This window comes from Poecile atricapillus, chromosome Z (assembly GCF_030490865.1).
Source record: "Poecile atricapillus isolate bPoeAtr1 chromosome Z, bPoeAtr1.hap1, whole genome shotgun sequence".
NCBI classification, from domain to species: Eukaryota; Metazoa; Chordata; class Aves; order Passeriformes; family Paridae; genus Poecile; species Poecile atricapillus.
Window position 1 is genome coordinate 46,837,352 of NC_081289.1, and position 14,288 is coordinate 46,851,639.

The window sequence follows — 14,288 nt, forward strand, 5'->3', positions numbered from 1 at the left end:
CTCCCACCTGGCCTTCCCATAGGCGGCCGAAAGGGCCCCGCCCCCGGCGCGCCCCATGTCTGGCCGCGATGGGGGGGGGCTCGTTGGGCTTGTTGCCTCGTCATTCTCCCCGGCCCTGGGGAACTTGGAAACGTCCGTGGGCCCCTTTGATGGGAGGAGGCCGTGGCGCCCCCAGGCGGCGGCTCTCGGAGGCGCGTGGGGCTCCCTGCCCTCTGTGTCTGTCCCTGCCTCTCTCCCTGCCTGCGTCCCTGCATCCATCCATGCATCCGTCCATCCATCCCTGCCTGCCTGCCTCTCGTCCCGCCTTTCAGCAGCCCTTTTGGTAGCAGTTGATTCTGTTCCGCCCCTCTCCCTGTTTCCTTTCCGCCCGCTGCAGGTGCGGCGGGCCTGGCCGGGAGCAGGGCAGGCCGCAGCCATGCTGCCCTCCTTCAGTTACGTGACGGAGCACACCGGCTTCCGCGGCACCATCAAAAACTCTCCGAGGGACTTCCTAGTGACAGAGCTCGAGGTGCCCGAACTCTTCCTCAGGGACACCCGGGCTGGATTGCTCCAGAAGACCAGCGAAGCGCCGCCGGCACAGGGCAGCCCGTGCCCGCGGGAGCCCAAAAAGCGGAGGACGGAGAGCCCCGGCCCGGGTGCCCCCGAGTGCCCCCGGGATGCTGCGCCCGGGCCCCCAGGGCGCGGCCCAAGCCGGGCGGCAGGCGCATCCCCCAGCAAAAGTGAGCGTGAGGGAGACCCAGAGCTGCAGTCCGGTTTCGGGGAGGCCCCTGTGCTGGAGTCCTTACTCGGCAAGCCCGTGAGCGAGCTACTCAGCAAATTTGCTTGTGATCTGAAGGATGCGTGGGGCTTGGAAAACAACACGGATGCTGGCACTAGGGAGTTCTCGCTAGGACCCAGGTTGGACAAGAAAATTCGAGCGGATTTACACAGTGCTGTTAGGCAGAAATTCCCCTTTCTAGTCACTGTTACAAAAGACAAAGAGATTATTGTAAAAGAAAATCCTGATTACAGAGAACTTTGTCAGTTAGTGACTGAAAAGGAAACAAGTGATTTCTTTAAATTTTTAGATGCAAAGATAGAAAATTCTACATTTTCCTTTGAGCCTGATGGAAACAAAGAGCACAGAAAAATAGTTCACCACTTTATCAACAGAAAGTTTGGAAAGCTTTTAGAAACAAAATCTTTTACTGTGACAGATGTCAATGATCAGCCAAATATGTCAATAATGGTACGGTTTCGAGAAAAAAAATGGTCCAGAAAAAGGTCTGCTGGTGGTTTTCAGGAGAAGCAAGATGTTTATACAGGTAAATACCTAATTGTTAGTGAAAATGACAGGTATTATGGTGTTCTGTAGAAAGACTGAAACTCAGGATCATTTTTATATGACACATAGGCCTGGTCGACCCATTGTTTATGTTGAAATAAATCATTATCAGTGCAGTGCTGTTACATCCCTGCAGAATGAAATGGAGGAATCAAGTTACTGCAGTGATTTGACATAAACTGCTCACTGGTAGTGGTTATGGTTCTTTTGATTGTAGCCACTAACTAACTCTGGCTTTTCCAGGGTGATAGCTTTCCCTTGAAAGTAATTGTGGGAGTTTAGGAGGTGCATGTAGATATTGAACGAGTTAGTAAGGTTAAATTTGACTTATGATCTCATTCTTTAAAGCAGTTTCTGATACAGAGAATGTTTCTTGCAATACATCCATGAATGTCTGTTGCATTTTACGAGGTAATATTTTTAAAGGCATCATGGTTTTTTGGTTGGTCTGAGTTTTGTGTAATGTTTTTATTTTTTTCCTTCTGTGCTGTAAAAGTCCCATTTGCTTTAGTTTTCAGTTTCTTTGCAGTTTACAAGCTATTACAGTTTGAGGGAAAGAAGAACCTGCCCATCTGTCATGGCAGAGCACTGAAACATAAAGGGGAGTTCCTAATAATTCTGAGATGATTGTTTCAGCTTTCACCCTTCAGAAAGAAAACCTAGAAACGCTAGAAGCAATCAGCTTGTTGGCAGCTGAACTTGATGTTCTTCCTTCAGACTTCAGTTACACTGGCATCAAAGATAAGAAGGCTATCACTTTGCAGCCTATGGTTGTGAAGAAGGTGACTCCTGAGAGGTACTTGGAATCTGGGTACAAGCAGTTCAGCATCTAGGTTTTGGTATTAATAAGTATCAAAATGGTACGATCTCTTGAAATGTTCTTGATGTGTCTTCCCCTTGGCTGTATAGAGCACAGTGGAAATTGCTTTAATCTTTTGTGGCTTTAGGAAATAACCAACTTACCACTCAAGTCAATGGTAAAACTCCACTGGAAACTGGAGGCCAGTTGTCCAAGAGATAATTAGCAAAACTTCACGTTAGTGTTTAAATGAAGAAGAAAAATAGATAAATGCATCCACACAGCAGGATAAATAAATATTTTTTATAAATAAAGAGTTTATGAAGTTATTAAAATACTGCTTAGAATTCAAGCTCTTATGCTGAAATTTTCCTTTGATTTGAATGACTGTTACTTACACATAAGAACAAGAGATTGAGTGGATATTTTAAAGGATAAATATTTGAACTGTCAGCTGTGTTTCCAATTACTAGCATGTGTGAGCACACCCAAAGAATCAGCATGTTGAATTGTTTATGTTAAAGCTGACTGAGAAAGAGCAATTGTGTTTTGGAGTCTGCTACAGCACATTACCTTTTCTTTGCCTTTCTCTTTAATAAAAAACAGATTTTGAGGAGTGAAGAGTAAGAAAATGACTAGTTTTTCATGTTAAAAAATTAAAAATTCATTGCAGTTACTCTGAGAAAGTTTGATGAATTGCTTTATTCCAGCATCTGTCAATATAATAAAAATGCCAATGATGCAAATATTTATAAAGTATTTCTGGATTATAACTAAATTTTAAGACTTCTATCTCTGCATTTGATTTGGTTTTCTCATAATAATTGTTTTACAACCCATTTCATTTTTTAAGTATTTTTAGTGTCAGTGCAAAGGTGAAAAAGACATTCATTAGGAGTTGTATAGCTTTAGTAGAGGATGGTTTATAATTTTTCCTAATTATTTATTCAGCTTGAAGGAAATTGGAAACAAAATGGAAAAAAAGGGTATGAAAATATACAACATCCGTCCAGCATGCCAGCACCTCAGACTTGGTCAGCTGAAGGGCAATCACTTTGACATAGTTGTGAGAGATCTCCAACACCACAGTCATGACTCTTCTGCAGATCTGAAGGAGAGAATATCTGAAGCAATAGAAAGTGTTGAGGTAAGAAAGGCTCATGGTTGCTGATAATGAGCTATTTGCTGTTATAAAAAATACTTTTAAGGAAAATGCCTGAAATAGCACAACAATGGCAGTATTTTCCAAGTTTGGTGCTGTTTTCATTTTCTGTCCTTCCTGCATTTTTTAGGGAATCAGGAGTAAAATTACCTTCCAAGAAGGGACTACAAGTGAATTGATTCTGTGTTACAGACTGGAGACCCCAGTGTGGGGCAGCAAAAGACAAGGGGAATTCAGTAACAAATGAATATGGATATAAGAGGGATTGCTACACCCAAAATGATGGGTCTCTCTGTGGCAGATGAAGGGGGAAACAATGTACTTACACACCCATATAATGTGTATGTGACATGTGTATATACACACATATGCTCAGTGCACATGACAGCTGGTTGCCTTTTTTGGTTATGTGAGGAACATGCATGGTTGGCTTGGATGAAAAACTTTAATCGTATGAACATATGTAGAATGTCCATCTCCGAGAAGGATTCCCCTGAAATGCAGTGGATTTTGATTCTGTTTTCTGTAGTCCCTGAAGGAAACTCTGATCATCAGACATTCGTAAACCATTAAGAAAAATAAAAGAAAATAATGGAACGGAAAACCAGTAGATGTTTTTTACAGTATTTATTGTCTTGTCCTATCTTTCAAAATAATGACTATAATATAAATTGCTTTAAGAAGATTAATCCAGGAATAAAATTTTGAATAAAAACTATCCAGTGTGAAAAAGCAAAATACATTACATGTACTTTGGAAATTAATTTTATTATTGAGGAAAGTATTCAGCTGGTACTATAATGCTTTCTTCACTCCATCTTATTTGTTTTATTTTGCTGTTTGGAAAATAAACACAAATTCCTATGACTGTGTGTCTTGCTTTATTAGATTTACCTTACTGGTCAGAAGATGAATGACAAAACAGGATATGTATTAATCCAAAATATGCATTTTTCATCTTCAGTGATAGCAAAATTGTGTATGGGACCTATAGGTGTCCCAAGCAAGATTATAAAATTTGAACTTAATAGCCATTTGCAAAACAAGTGTATGATTTTGTTTGTCTGCTCCATGTATACTTACTGTTTTGTGGAAAAAGGTGTTCTCCTTAGGTCACATGACTGTGATTTTACTTCTCACATGTGACCTTGAACTCATCTGATTTAAAATCCCAATTCAAAGAAGTGTTCACCTTTGACCTTTATATTGCAATAACAGAAATTATCTCATGTGAAAAAGATTAGTGTTTTTAAGAAAAAATGTCCAGTTCATTAGCTGTGCTGCATTTGCTTGAGTAGAGATTCCATATTCTGACACATTTAAAAAGCTTAATTACTTTGACTTGACCTATAATTACAATTATAATAATTAACTATATAGAAATAATTTTGTTTCATTTACCTGGGATCTTTCTAGTGATGTGAAGACAATGGTAGAACTTGATAGTCTTTTTAGACGTCTTTTTAGTGCCAGAATTTTGCAATGGTATATGAGTATTTCTTTTATTTCATGTTACTTCTGATTCTGGTTTTATGCATTTTGGATGTAAATATAGATGTGTATTGTGTGTTGTATGCCCGGTCTTATTAATCATGTGCAGTACTTTCATGCATGTAACGTGTTTATTCTTTCTCATTCTAGATAAAAGGTTTTGTGAATTACTATGGACCTCAGCGATTTGGGCAAGGACAAATTGTTCAGACAGATCAAATAGGATTGGCTTTACTGAATGAAAAAATGGTATTTCCATTTTGTAATTTGAGTACTTACTGTCAAGAGAATTTCATACTACTGTTGCAATATCTAGCACTGGAGTTGACCTTCTGAGTGAATAATTTCATTTGTGAGATAAATTCATCTGTGTGCTGGAGCAATTGCTAGATCATTTTTGATAACAACATAAGCATGAAGATATTCATACTGAAACTAAAACCTTTTTTTAAACAGCAAGTGAAGCTTTAAATAGTTCTGGAGTGATAGTTCTGTCTGTGATTGGAATGTGATTGGGATTGTCATCATGCCAGTTGGCAGGAAAGTGGTTGCATTCCATACAGGGTTTGAACACTGAAAAGAGGCAGTCTTCATACAGTGTTTATTCATGGTCCTGATTGCCTCTGAACTGTAGCTTCTTTATCCTGCTGGGGGTCTATTTATTCTTGAGAATGTCACATAAGCTCATAAGAAAGGATTTGCTTTTTCAATACTGCGGTAATTTATCTGCTGTATAGAAGAGATTGCTGTTTTCCATTATTCCTTGACTATTTTCCCAAGCTCTCAGTTCTGAGCTTATTAAGTAATAATTAATAAGATAAGAGTAATGTACTTTTCAGTGTATGTGATACAGTGTTTGGCACAGGTAAAACACTAATCAGACACTACAAAGTCAAAAAGATACTTGAGTATCCTTCTAATCTTGTTTTGATTCTGAGAAAAATCAGGAAAACTTATCTTTCAAATACAAGATTCAAGATTTGAGGGCAGCCCATGAAAGTTGCTGTTGATGTATCTGACATCAGATAGCAGTTGGACCAGATGCCAGTCCCTGAGGAGTAATGATTTAAATCCTTAGTCTTGACTTAGTTACTTTAATTTGAAATAATTAGGAACTACTCTTCATATTAAAAATGTGCCAGTATGTGCTTGCACAGTCCAACACAGAGGAGGACAAGAGCCAGGTGTCACAGGTTGGTAGAAGTGCTAGTGAATTGAGCAGCTCTTCATATATTGCAAGTAGCAGAGATTACTGTAGTGTTTTCCTTGTCACAGTGTCATCTAACCTAATACAGATTAGTATTAAAAAACAAAATAAAAAATAGTTGTCCCTTTGTATGAGACTGTGGAAAGTCTCATATTAAAGTCTGGAAAGTCTCAGTCTAAATTTTGTATGAAGCATGCAGGATGGAAGGAAGGAGCCTTCCTGTTCAGGATAGAATGATGACAATTTCAGGTGGAGAAGTTTGAGCTGGATGACTAAGAAAGTGATTGGTTTCTCACAGAGCTTTGAGAACTTTTACATTTTCTGGGTGACTAAAACCTCTTTTTAATCTGAGAAGGGACACAATACATTGTTCTGTGATTCAAGGGATCTTCTGTGAAAGGGCAAATTTGATTTTGACTGTAAAGAACTGATTTAATTTTGAGAGCTTGCAGAGTATGTTAAGGCAGAATCAGATGCATGATAATCTGTTTAGCTGAAGAAATAGTCGTATTTAACTGAAAACAAAATAAATTGTTCTTTTAAGGTGGAAGCTGTGAAGTTATTTTTCACACCCGAAGATACTGATGATCCTGTAAACAATGCAAAAAGATACTTTCTTCAAACTGGTATGTCCACTTAAATTGTCCATATATTTATGTAGAGTCAATATTGTGAGGTAACAAGGTGTTGCTGCACAGGGAGATACTTTTTATTTTCCTCTGCTTTATGCCATTTATACTTGATTCTGTGAAACTCAATAGAGTTGCACATTTAAAAATTGTATGAGGATGAGTCCCTAAATGTGCAAAATAGTGGAAAATTAATGTACTACAGGTGCAAGAAAATAGAGAAGCAAACACTGTGTATCATAATACAAGAGACTAAGATTTATCTGAGGAGTTCTGGCCTACTTCAATTTGTCTGCTTTTGGATAATGAACTTCTCCCTAGTGAGGGAGTATTCAGGAATGCAGCACTCAACACATACTCAGAACTTAACACATCTACTTTCTTTCTTTCTTGAACTAAAATCAGCAAAATAGGTCAAAGGCAGTAGTGTGCCAAGTAGAGTGCTCTGTTTGCCATATTTATTGCTTTTATTATTCATCTGAACTTTCTCACCAATTTGAAGTCGCTCTCAACTTCAAATGTATTTTTCTTTTCAAATATTCCACATCTATTAGCCTGCTTATCACTTTAGATTGACATACCAATTATGATAAATAGCTCTAAAAGACAAAGGTATGTTTGATTTCACAAAAAAATATAAGATGAATGATTCTGTTCTGTACATGGCTGTATGATGCATGGAAAAACATTAATGTGAACCCTGAAAGCAGCTGCTTGCCTTTTCCTGAAAGCAGACGTAGAAGTCTGTGCAAAAGGCTTCATCAGGTAATCACTTGTAATATGAAAAGAAAAAACCCATAAAATTTTAAACATACAGCATTTATATAATGTAGTAAAAATCTGATTAAATGCATTTTCATCTTGGTTAAGGGTCAGACTTCCCTGAGGCCAATGTAATTTTTGCCTTTAAAATAAAGACATGGTTCTTACCTGCTGTGAAATACATCTTGTGAAATGATGAGAAGTAGAGATTTAATATTCTTTTATAGCTTGGTTTATACTTTCAGTTACCTGGTTCAAAAAAACCCCTTTTGAGTATAAAGGAAGATTCTAAAAAAAAAAATTGTTCAAACTAGGCCAAACAACTGAATGATAGCTAGTTTAATTTATAGTGCATGAAACAGAAAAAAATCATGGGTCTGTGTTGATAGGCACACAAGATGAAATTTGTCTAACATGACACGTTGAAGGAAAGGAAATAATCAAAGCATGTAGACATGATTGACAGCTTTTTTCCCTATTTGTTTATTTTGTCTTTTTAAATGTCAGGTAATACTTGAATAATCAGGGATTACTGACATGGTTATTTTTGTTTATATCAGAAGATGCAAAGGGCACACTTGTGATGCTGCCAGAATTTAAAGTAAGAGAGAAGATGTTGCTACGAGCTTTAAATCGCTACGGTGTAAATCAGGAAGGTTGTACCAAAGGATGGCTCAACATTCCTCACTCGTTGCGCATATTCTATGTCCATGCTTATTGCAGTAAAATTTGGAATGAAGCGGCATCATATAGGCTGAAGGCTTATGGCTCAAAAGTGGTTGAGGGTGATCTTGTCTTCTTGGAAGAAAATGATGAAAGCATTTCCCTGAATGACAAGGTGAGTCTTCTTGTAAAGTAGTTCTTGTAAAAAGAAAAACAGCAACAACAAAAAAAACCCAAACAACTTAATGCACTTGAATCCATAAGCAGGCATACTCTAATGCCTTTATTTTGGTTCATTCATTAAAATATTTAATATTTGTAACAAAGTTAAAACACATGATGTATGATTTTTTATTTTTATTTTTTTTTGTTTCACCATAAATAGACTTTAGTGAAAATTTAGTCTCCATAGTATATAATGTTCCTCTTAGGATCTGACTGGGTAAGACTTTCAGAGTAGACTCTGAGTGTACCCATATTACTGGTCAGTGCAGATCTGAGTCTTGCTCTCCACATCAGGCCTTTCCTAAATACAATGCTGAGTGTGAGTTCAGGGTGAAAGGTGGCCTCAGGCTGAGCTGATAATCCCGTTGCAGCTACAGAGGCAAAACATGTTTAGCACAATTTCACTGGTGCTGGGTCTAAACTGGTAGCAGCTGTTCAAAAAATGCAGCAGTCTTCTTGGTAAGGTAGTAAAGGGCAAGGGGGTGCTTCTGCTTGCCCATAGCTCAGCCTGGGAGCTATGCATGAAGCCATAGGTCAGCCAGTGAGTAGAATCCGGCAGTGAAGTGTCTGGTCCCAGGTTCTGACATGCTGAAGTTCATTCTGAAGTGCTCTCTTCTTTTAGGGTTAGCATACCTTATTGTGAAGACAGTTGCCAAGTAGCAAGTGGTAGGACAAGAAGAAATAGCCTCAAGTTGTGCCAGATAAATTTAGATTGTGTATTAGAAAATATTCTTCACCAAAAGGGTTATCAAGCGCTGGAACAGGCTGCACAGAGAAGTGGTTGAGACACCATCCCTGGAGGTATGTGATAAGGGTTTAGTGGCGGACTTGGCAGTGTTTTCAGCTGGATATCTTTATATGTCTATCTTTCTCCTGATCAGATCAATCATCAACTGTGCGGTATTTTACTGGAGAATAAATAGGTGTGTGCAGAGGCAGAATGTAATTAATTTCTTTTGGATAAACCTCTAACAAATTTGAGGGCAAGAGCATTTGAAAGGTTACCTCCAGTCCCTATGGAGTAGCTTGTGTTTCAACTGAGATTTTTCTTTACCAATATTTTTTAGAGTGAATGTTAATGAAATAATTAGGTAAAATAAAATTAAAAGCAGATGTATTAAATTCAGTATTGAGCTACTGAGTTTTATGTAGATATATTCCTTCTTAATATAAAACATTTTTCTTTGTATTTTTACATTTGCTGATGAAGCACAAGCTAGCATTGACTTCGTTAACTTCAGATTCAAAGAATAGTAGTGGTAATGCCATCATCACTGATTAATTTAAAGTAAGCATATCTTAAGATTTTTTTCATACATGAGTTTATTGCCCCTGCAGTAGTCAAATAACCTTAATATTCTTTGCAAGTTTGTGAGTACAGTGCATAATTCCTAAAAGAAAACATATGTTTTTACTTTTTAAAAGGTTGGTGTTTTTTTTCTTCTTGAATATCTTGTCAGGTTCATGTAGTCACTGCTTCAGAAGAATCAGCTAACAAATACTCTATATACCAAGTAAGTCTGTATAAAAAATGCTGAGTTGTTGATCTTTTCATTTGATTAAAATGTTTTGTTTTAAATAATGTGATTAATTTAACTGGTGCATTCTCCACCCCTGCCAGAATGTTCATCAAAGAAAATACATGTAAGCTAATTTCCACTCTCATAACAAATTTTCTTTGTAGTGGAAATAAGTACAGTGTCATTTGAAGTATGGCAATATTTATCCTGAAGCAGAATAATTCGGGAAAGATTTCAGTCTACTGGGAAAAACTTTCAAAAGCAGTTGACATTCTAATTTTTGAAGGTTTCAGAGTGTAGTTGTGAAGTCTTGCATGGCAACTGACTATATGGCAACTGTCTTTACTGCTGTATACTGCTTTGTTTTACGAATCCTGGTACATTGATTATTTTTTCTGCTTTAATTACATTCAATGTACCTGCCACGCACAGCTTCATTTCACAAGAGAATCTGCTGGTTCACTATTTCAGGCCCCAAAACAAAAGATTTAAACACATTTTAAGTGATCACATTTATTTAAAGGGGAATGGGTGAGCATTACCTCAAATATATTTGTTTTTTTCTTTGAAGGTGGTTCTTCCAATGGTGGGACATAGTATCAAGTACCCCAGCAATAAAGTTGGACAATGGTACCATGAAAGGCTTTCTAAGGATGAGCTGGAGTTGTGCAAATTCAGAGTGTCTCCGTTACAGCTGAATATACCTGGATGCTACAGATTCATTTTGAAAAATGTTCAGAATCTCTCATATTTTTTGGAAAGTAGTGAAAAAGAGATCAAAATTGAGGACAACCATCTGAATGATTTAAAACTCTCTCTTCATATATCATTTGACCTTGATCCTTCATGTTATGCAACAGTCTGTCTGAGAGAAATAATGAAATGTGATTTTTAAGATTCCACTTAATGAAAGATTGCAGGAATATTGTACAAAGTTGGTATTTTACATGTAATGCCAAGAACATAAGGGAGAATAACATGTTTAAGTCATGAACAGGTAAAATTTGTAGATTTTGATTCAAACAGATAAGGGAAAAAAATATTGCCAAAATACTTCGGAATATTTCAAAATCATTCCAAACTCTAAATGGATTTAATTCATTGGAGTAAAGCTCTTACAGCAGGCCGGTCTAACAGAAGTTAAAGAAGCCATGGGCAGCCAGCATGAATTTCCTGTTTGCATAGACATCTGGTTTACAAAAAGCCCTGGAAAAGTATGTGCAGCAAAAAAATGTATCTTGTAATTCATAGTAATTTTATAAATGTTTTGTAATAAATGCTATTCAAGCAATAATGTTACAAGTTTACAGCCTAAAAGTTTCTAACTAAAAAGTTGTTGTACTGAGGTTTCCTTAATACATTGTGTTTCATTGTGTTCAGGTACTTAATGTTAAAAGGTTAAAGTCCTGAGTCAGCAGTGACAAGTTGTTGGTTGCTTTATCAGACATTTGGTGAATGCCTAAAATTAAGTTAATGCTGGTGATTTCAAGATTCAGTAGTGCATAGCTGGGAGTGCCTATTTCAGCACTGACCAAAGGGATATTCCACACCACAGAAAAAGTATATAAACAAGTATATAAACTGAGGGGAGTCACTTGGAAAAGGAGCTGATCTGGGTTCGGGAAGGGAGGTCTGGCATCAAACTGAGGATGGTGAACAATTGCATTGATCAGCACATTATTTTACCCTTTTTATTATCTTTATTACTATCATTGTTTTGTGGAGGCAGTTAAACTAGGGACCAGAGACCTCTTCCAACCTGGATTGCCTGCAGATGGCAGCATAACTTAAAGCAGGAAAGCCTACTCATTTTTATTGAGCAGGAATTAATAATATAAATTGATTTCTGTTTGTTGCATCAGTTGATAAAATGATTGCATCATTTTTCAGATGATGCTAACAGCTGAGTATGGTAAATTTCCCAAGCTTGAGAATGATAGGAATAGGAAAAATAGAGATAAAGCTCACATAATTTCAATGCATGTATAAAACTGTGCAGCAATGAAAGATCCAGATAATTCTATACCTTGAAAAAGAATATTACTCTGTAAGTCTGTGTCAGTAATTCAAAATTTGATCCTTAGCTTTTATATGAAGAATTAGACTGTAATGCACACAATAGCTACAAAGCCACTTCAGGTGTCTTACAATGCTTGTTCTATTACAGTGCTTACTCCACATATCACATTTATGTTATAGAGGTAAAATGATAAAAAAAATCCATTTCCCTGCCATGACCCAACTCAGTCAACTTTCTTCTGTCTTTGCTTTTCAGTATCACTTCTTCTGTCTTCTACCTGCTCTTAAAAATCCCCCCATTTTAGAAAATTATTTTTAACTTAAGTAATTGTGGTACAGCACAGTTCAAAAAGAGTTGTCGCATCAGCATAGGCATGGTAAAGTGCTCCAGTGCAGACAGGAAGCTGCATGCAGTTACAATGAGCAGAAGAAATAAACTAGCACTAAAGTTCTATTTAAGGAGACTATTGTGGTCATCATCCATGTGGATGAAAAGAACCTTGATAACCATCTCATCGCATACACGATTTGAATACAGAAAGTATTAAAAGTTGAGCACTGATTTGGAAAAACACAAAAGGTCAGATTAAAAGGTTTTTGAAAGGCACACTATTTCAAAATAAAGGATCAGAAGATGGTGTTGAAAGAGTTCCCCTATGATCATTTTAGGATCATTTGTCAGTACTTCTATTGAACACTAAAAAACCTAATCTTCTTAAGCAAATCATTCTTTCAGCAACTTTAAGGTGAAAGAGCTAATTATGTGTGCCCATAGGTTAAATTCCTGGAGTAGAAATGTTCTACCAGGGAATTCAGGTTAGCTGTTAGAGTGTTTATATGATAAACATCCTTTTTACTTAATTTTATTTATTTGTAATTAATTCTCTTAATCCTAGCAGCTATTTTGCAGGGTTGTGTACATGAAAAGCTGAATTTAGGGAGTTTTGTATGACTGCAATACTCAGCTTCCTAAGTATAATCTATATAAACAAAACATCTGCACCCCTGCATTTAGGAAAGAGGATTGTCATTATGCACTGATCTGAATTTAGGGAAAAGATTCATGTGTTAGTCATCTCTCATTTTAGTAAGCACTTCTGTTCATACCATCCTTTTCTGATAATCCTTAAAGCAATTTGCTAGTACTAATGAAGAGGGGTTCCTGATTTTATTCTTAACAAAAGGGGTTTTAAGTTCAGTGACCAGTTGATTTTTTTTTTTCAGCACAGATGATAGATAATTGGGAATTTGAATGGGAGAAATGCAAACGTTCTTAATCTGAAATCCTGTGACTTTTAATTCCCTACAAATTTGACAACTAGTATGATCCTCAATGAGAATGTACAAATTTTCAGATCTTTCAGAGGGAGACAGCTTAAAATTACGTTCCTATCATGAAGGCAGTTCAGAAGCCAGGTAGATGTGTGATTATTGGCCCAGCTCACTCATTAAAACTCCATTAACTCCTCACTTAGTGGCAGATCCTGACAGCTGGTAGTTTGACCTCCTACACCCTGCTGATGAGGACAAAACTCCTTTCCTTTCTGTTGCAGAACTTCTGCCTGCAATGGGTACTCAAGGGAACAAGCTGAGAAACTATTAACACTTTTTTTCAGTCTGAGGTCCGGTCTTGCAGCACATTGGTTCAGATCTAGATTCCTTCTGGAGGAAATCGGAAAGTGGGCTCCGTCTGCAGGCCAAGCGTATTAATGTCCACATTTGGAGAGTCTCAAATCCTACACATGGGTATGTTCTTTTGAGTATGTTTCAATGCTCCAATATGTTCATCTGTTTCTGTCACACCGTAAAGCTTTCTCATGTAGACATCGTCTGGGAATGTTGTCTTTGCAAGGAAGGCAGAATCAATGAAGTCAGATGTTCACACCATCTGAAGCTATTTTATTCTGCTTAGTAGAACTCAGTCTTTTATATTACAGCAGTTTAAATGTATTTTCAGCATATATAAAAGTTCTTCCTGCTTAGAACAATAAGGTTTTTAATGACCTTTATAAATAACTGATTTAAAAAATTGATTCTGTCTTCCAGAATGTTCCTGTACTTAACTTAAAACTGTTTCCTTCTGACTTCATTTGATCATCCTTGACTCCTACACTTCAGTTCAAATACATTTCAATTCAAAGGAGTTCATCCCTATCTATCCCCTTGGTATATGTATATGAGCTGTATGTATATGAGTACATCTGGATATTCTTCCCAAATATATCTCCTAGATGAGGTGCTTAGCACAACTGTGCAGCCATGCAGTCTCTGCTCCTATGGAGGCTATTTCATACTTACAGTGTTTGTTGTCCTTCTGTTAGCTTTTACTGGTTTTTAGGATACACTTTTGAGATGGGTGATCTAGAACGGCACGTAGTTAAGGATATATTTTATTCAGTCCTAATTTTTCTCCTAAAGGTCTGATAAAACTTGCCAAAACACATGAAGTTGCTCCTTGGAGCAATGGGAACACCTTCCATCCACCCT

General features: G+C 37.2%; 1 protein-coding gene across 2 annotated transcripts; it reads left to right on the plus strand.

The window, feature by feature from the left end:
• Positions 1–131: 131 nt before the first annotated feature.
• Positions 132–13,520, plus strand: LOC131573786 (pseudouridylate synthase PUS7L-like). 2 transcript variants are annotated; one of them, XR_009276255.1, is made up of 9 exons: positions 132–1,304; positions 1,961–2,120; positions 3,075–3,270; positions 4,927–5,025; positions 6,528–6,609; positions 7,935–8,212; positions 9,723–9,776; positions 10,354–10,779; positions 13,355–13,520. XR_009276255.1 is itself a non-coding variant. In XM_058828038.1 (8 exons), the coding sequence occupies exons 1-8, from the start codon at positions 416–418 to the stop codon at positions 10,675–10,677; spliced, it is 2,082 nt and encodes a 693-aa protein (XP_058684021.1). In that variant the 5' UTR covers positions 132–415; the 3' UTR covers positions 10,678–11,113. The 2 variants fall into 2 exon arrangements, 1 of the variants encoding a protein (XP_058684021.1); XM_058828038.1 differs by lacking the exon at positions 13,355–13,520 and having other exon boundaries at positions 10,354–11,113.
• Positions 13,521–14,288: the final 768 nt, after the last annotated feature.

Excerpts from the sequence above, each read along its gene's own strand:
- LOC131573786 (XM_058828038.1), top strand. The coding sequence starts at position 416 with ATGCTGCCCTCCTTCAGTTACGTGACGGAGCACACCGGCTTCCGCGGC. Across the intron at positions 5,026-6,527 it reads CTTTACTGAATGAAAAAATG|GTGGAAGCTGTGAAGTTATT; the intron begins GTATTTCCATTT and ends TGTTCTTTTAAG. Across the intron at positions 8,213-9,722 it reads GCATTTCCCTGAATGACAAG|GTTCATGTAGTCACTGCTTC; the intron begins GTGAGTCTTCTT and ends ATATCTTGTCAG.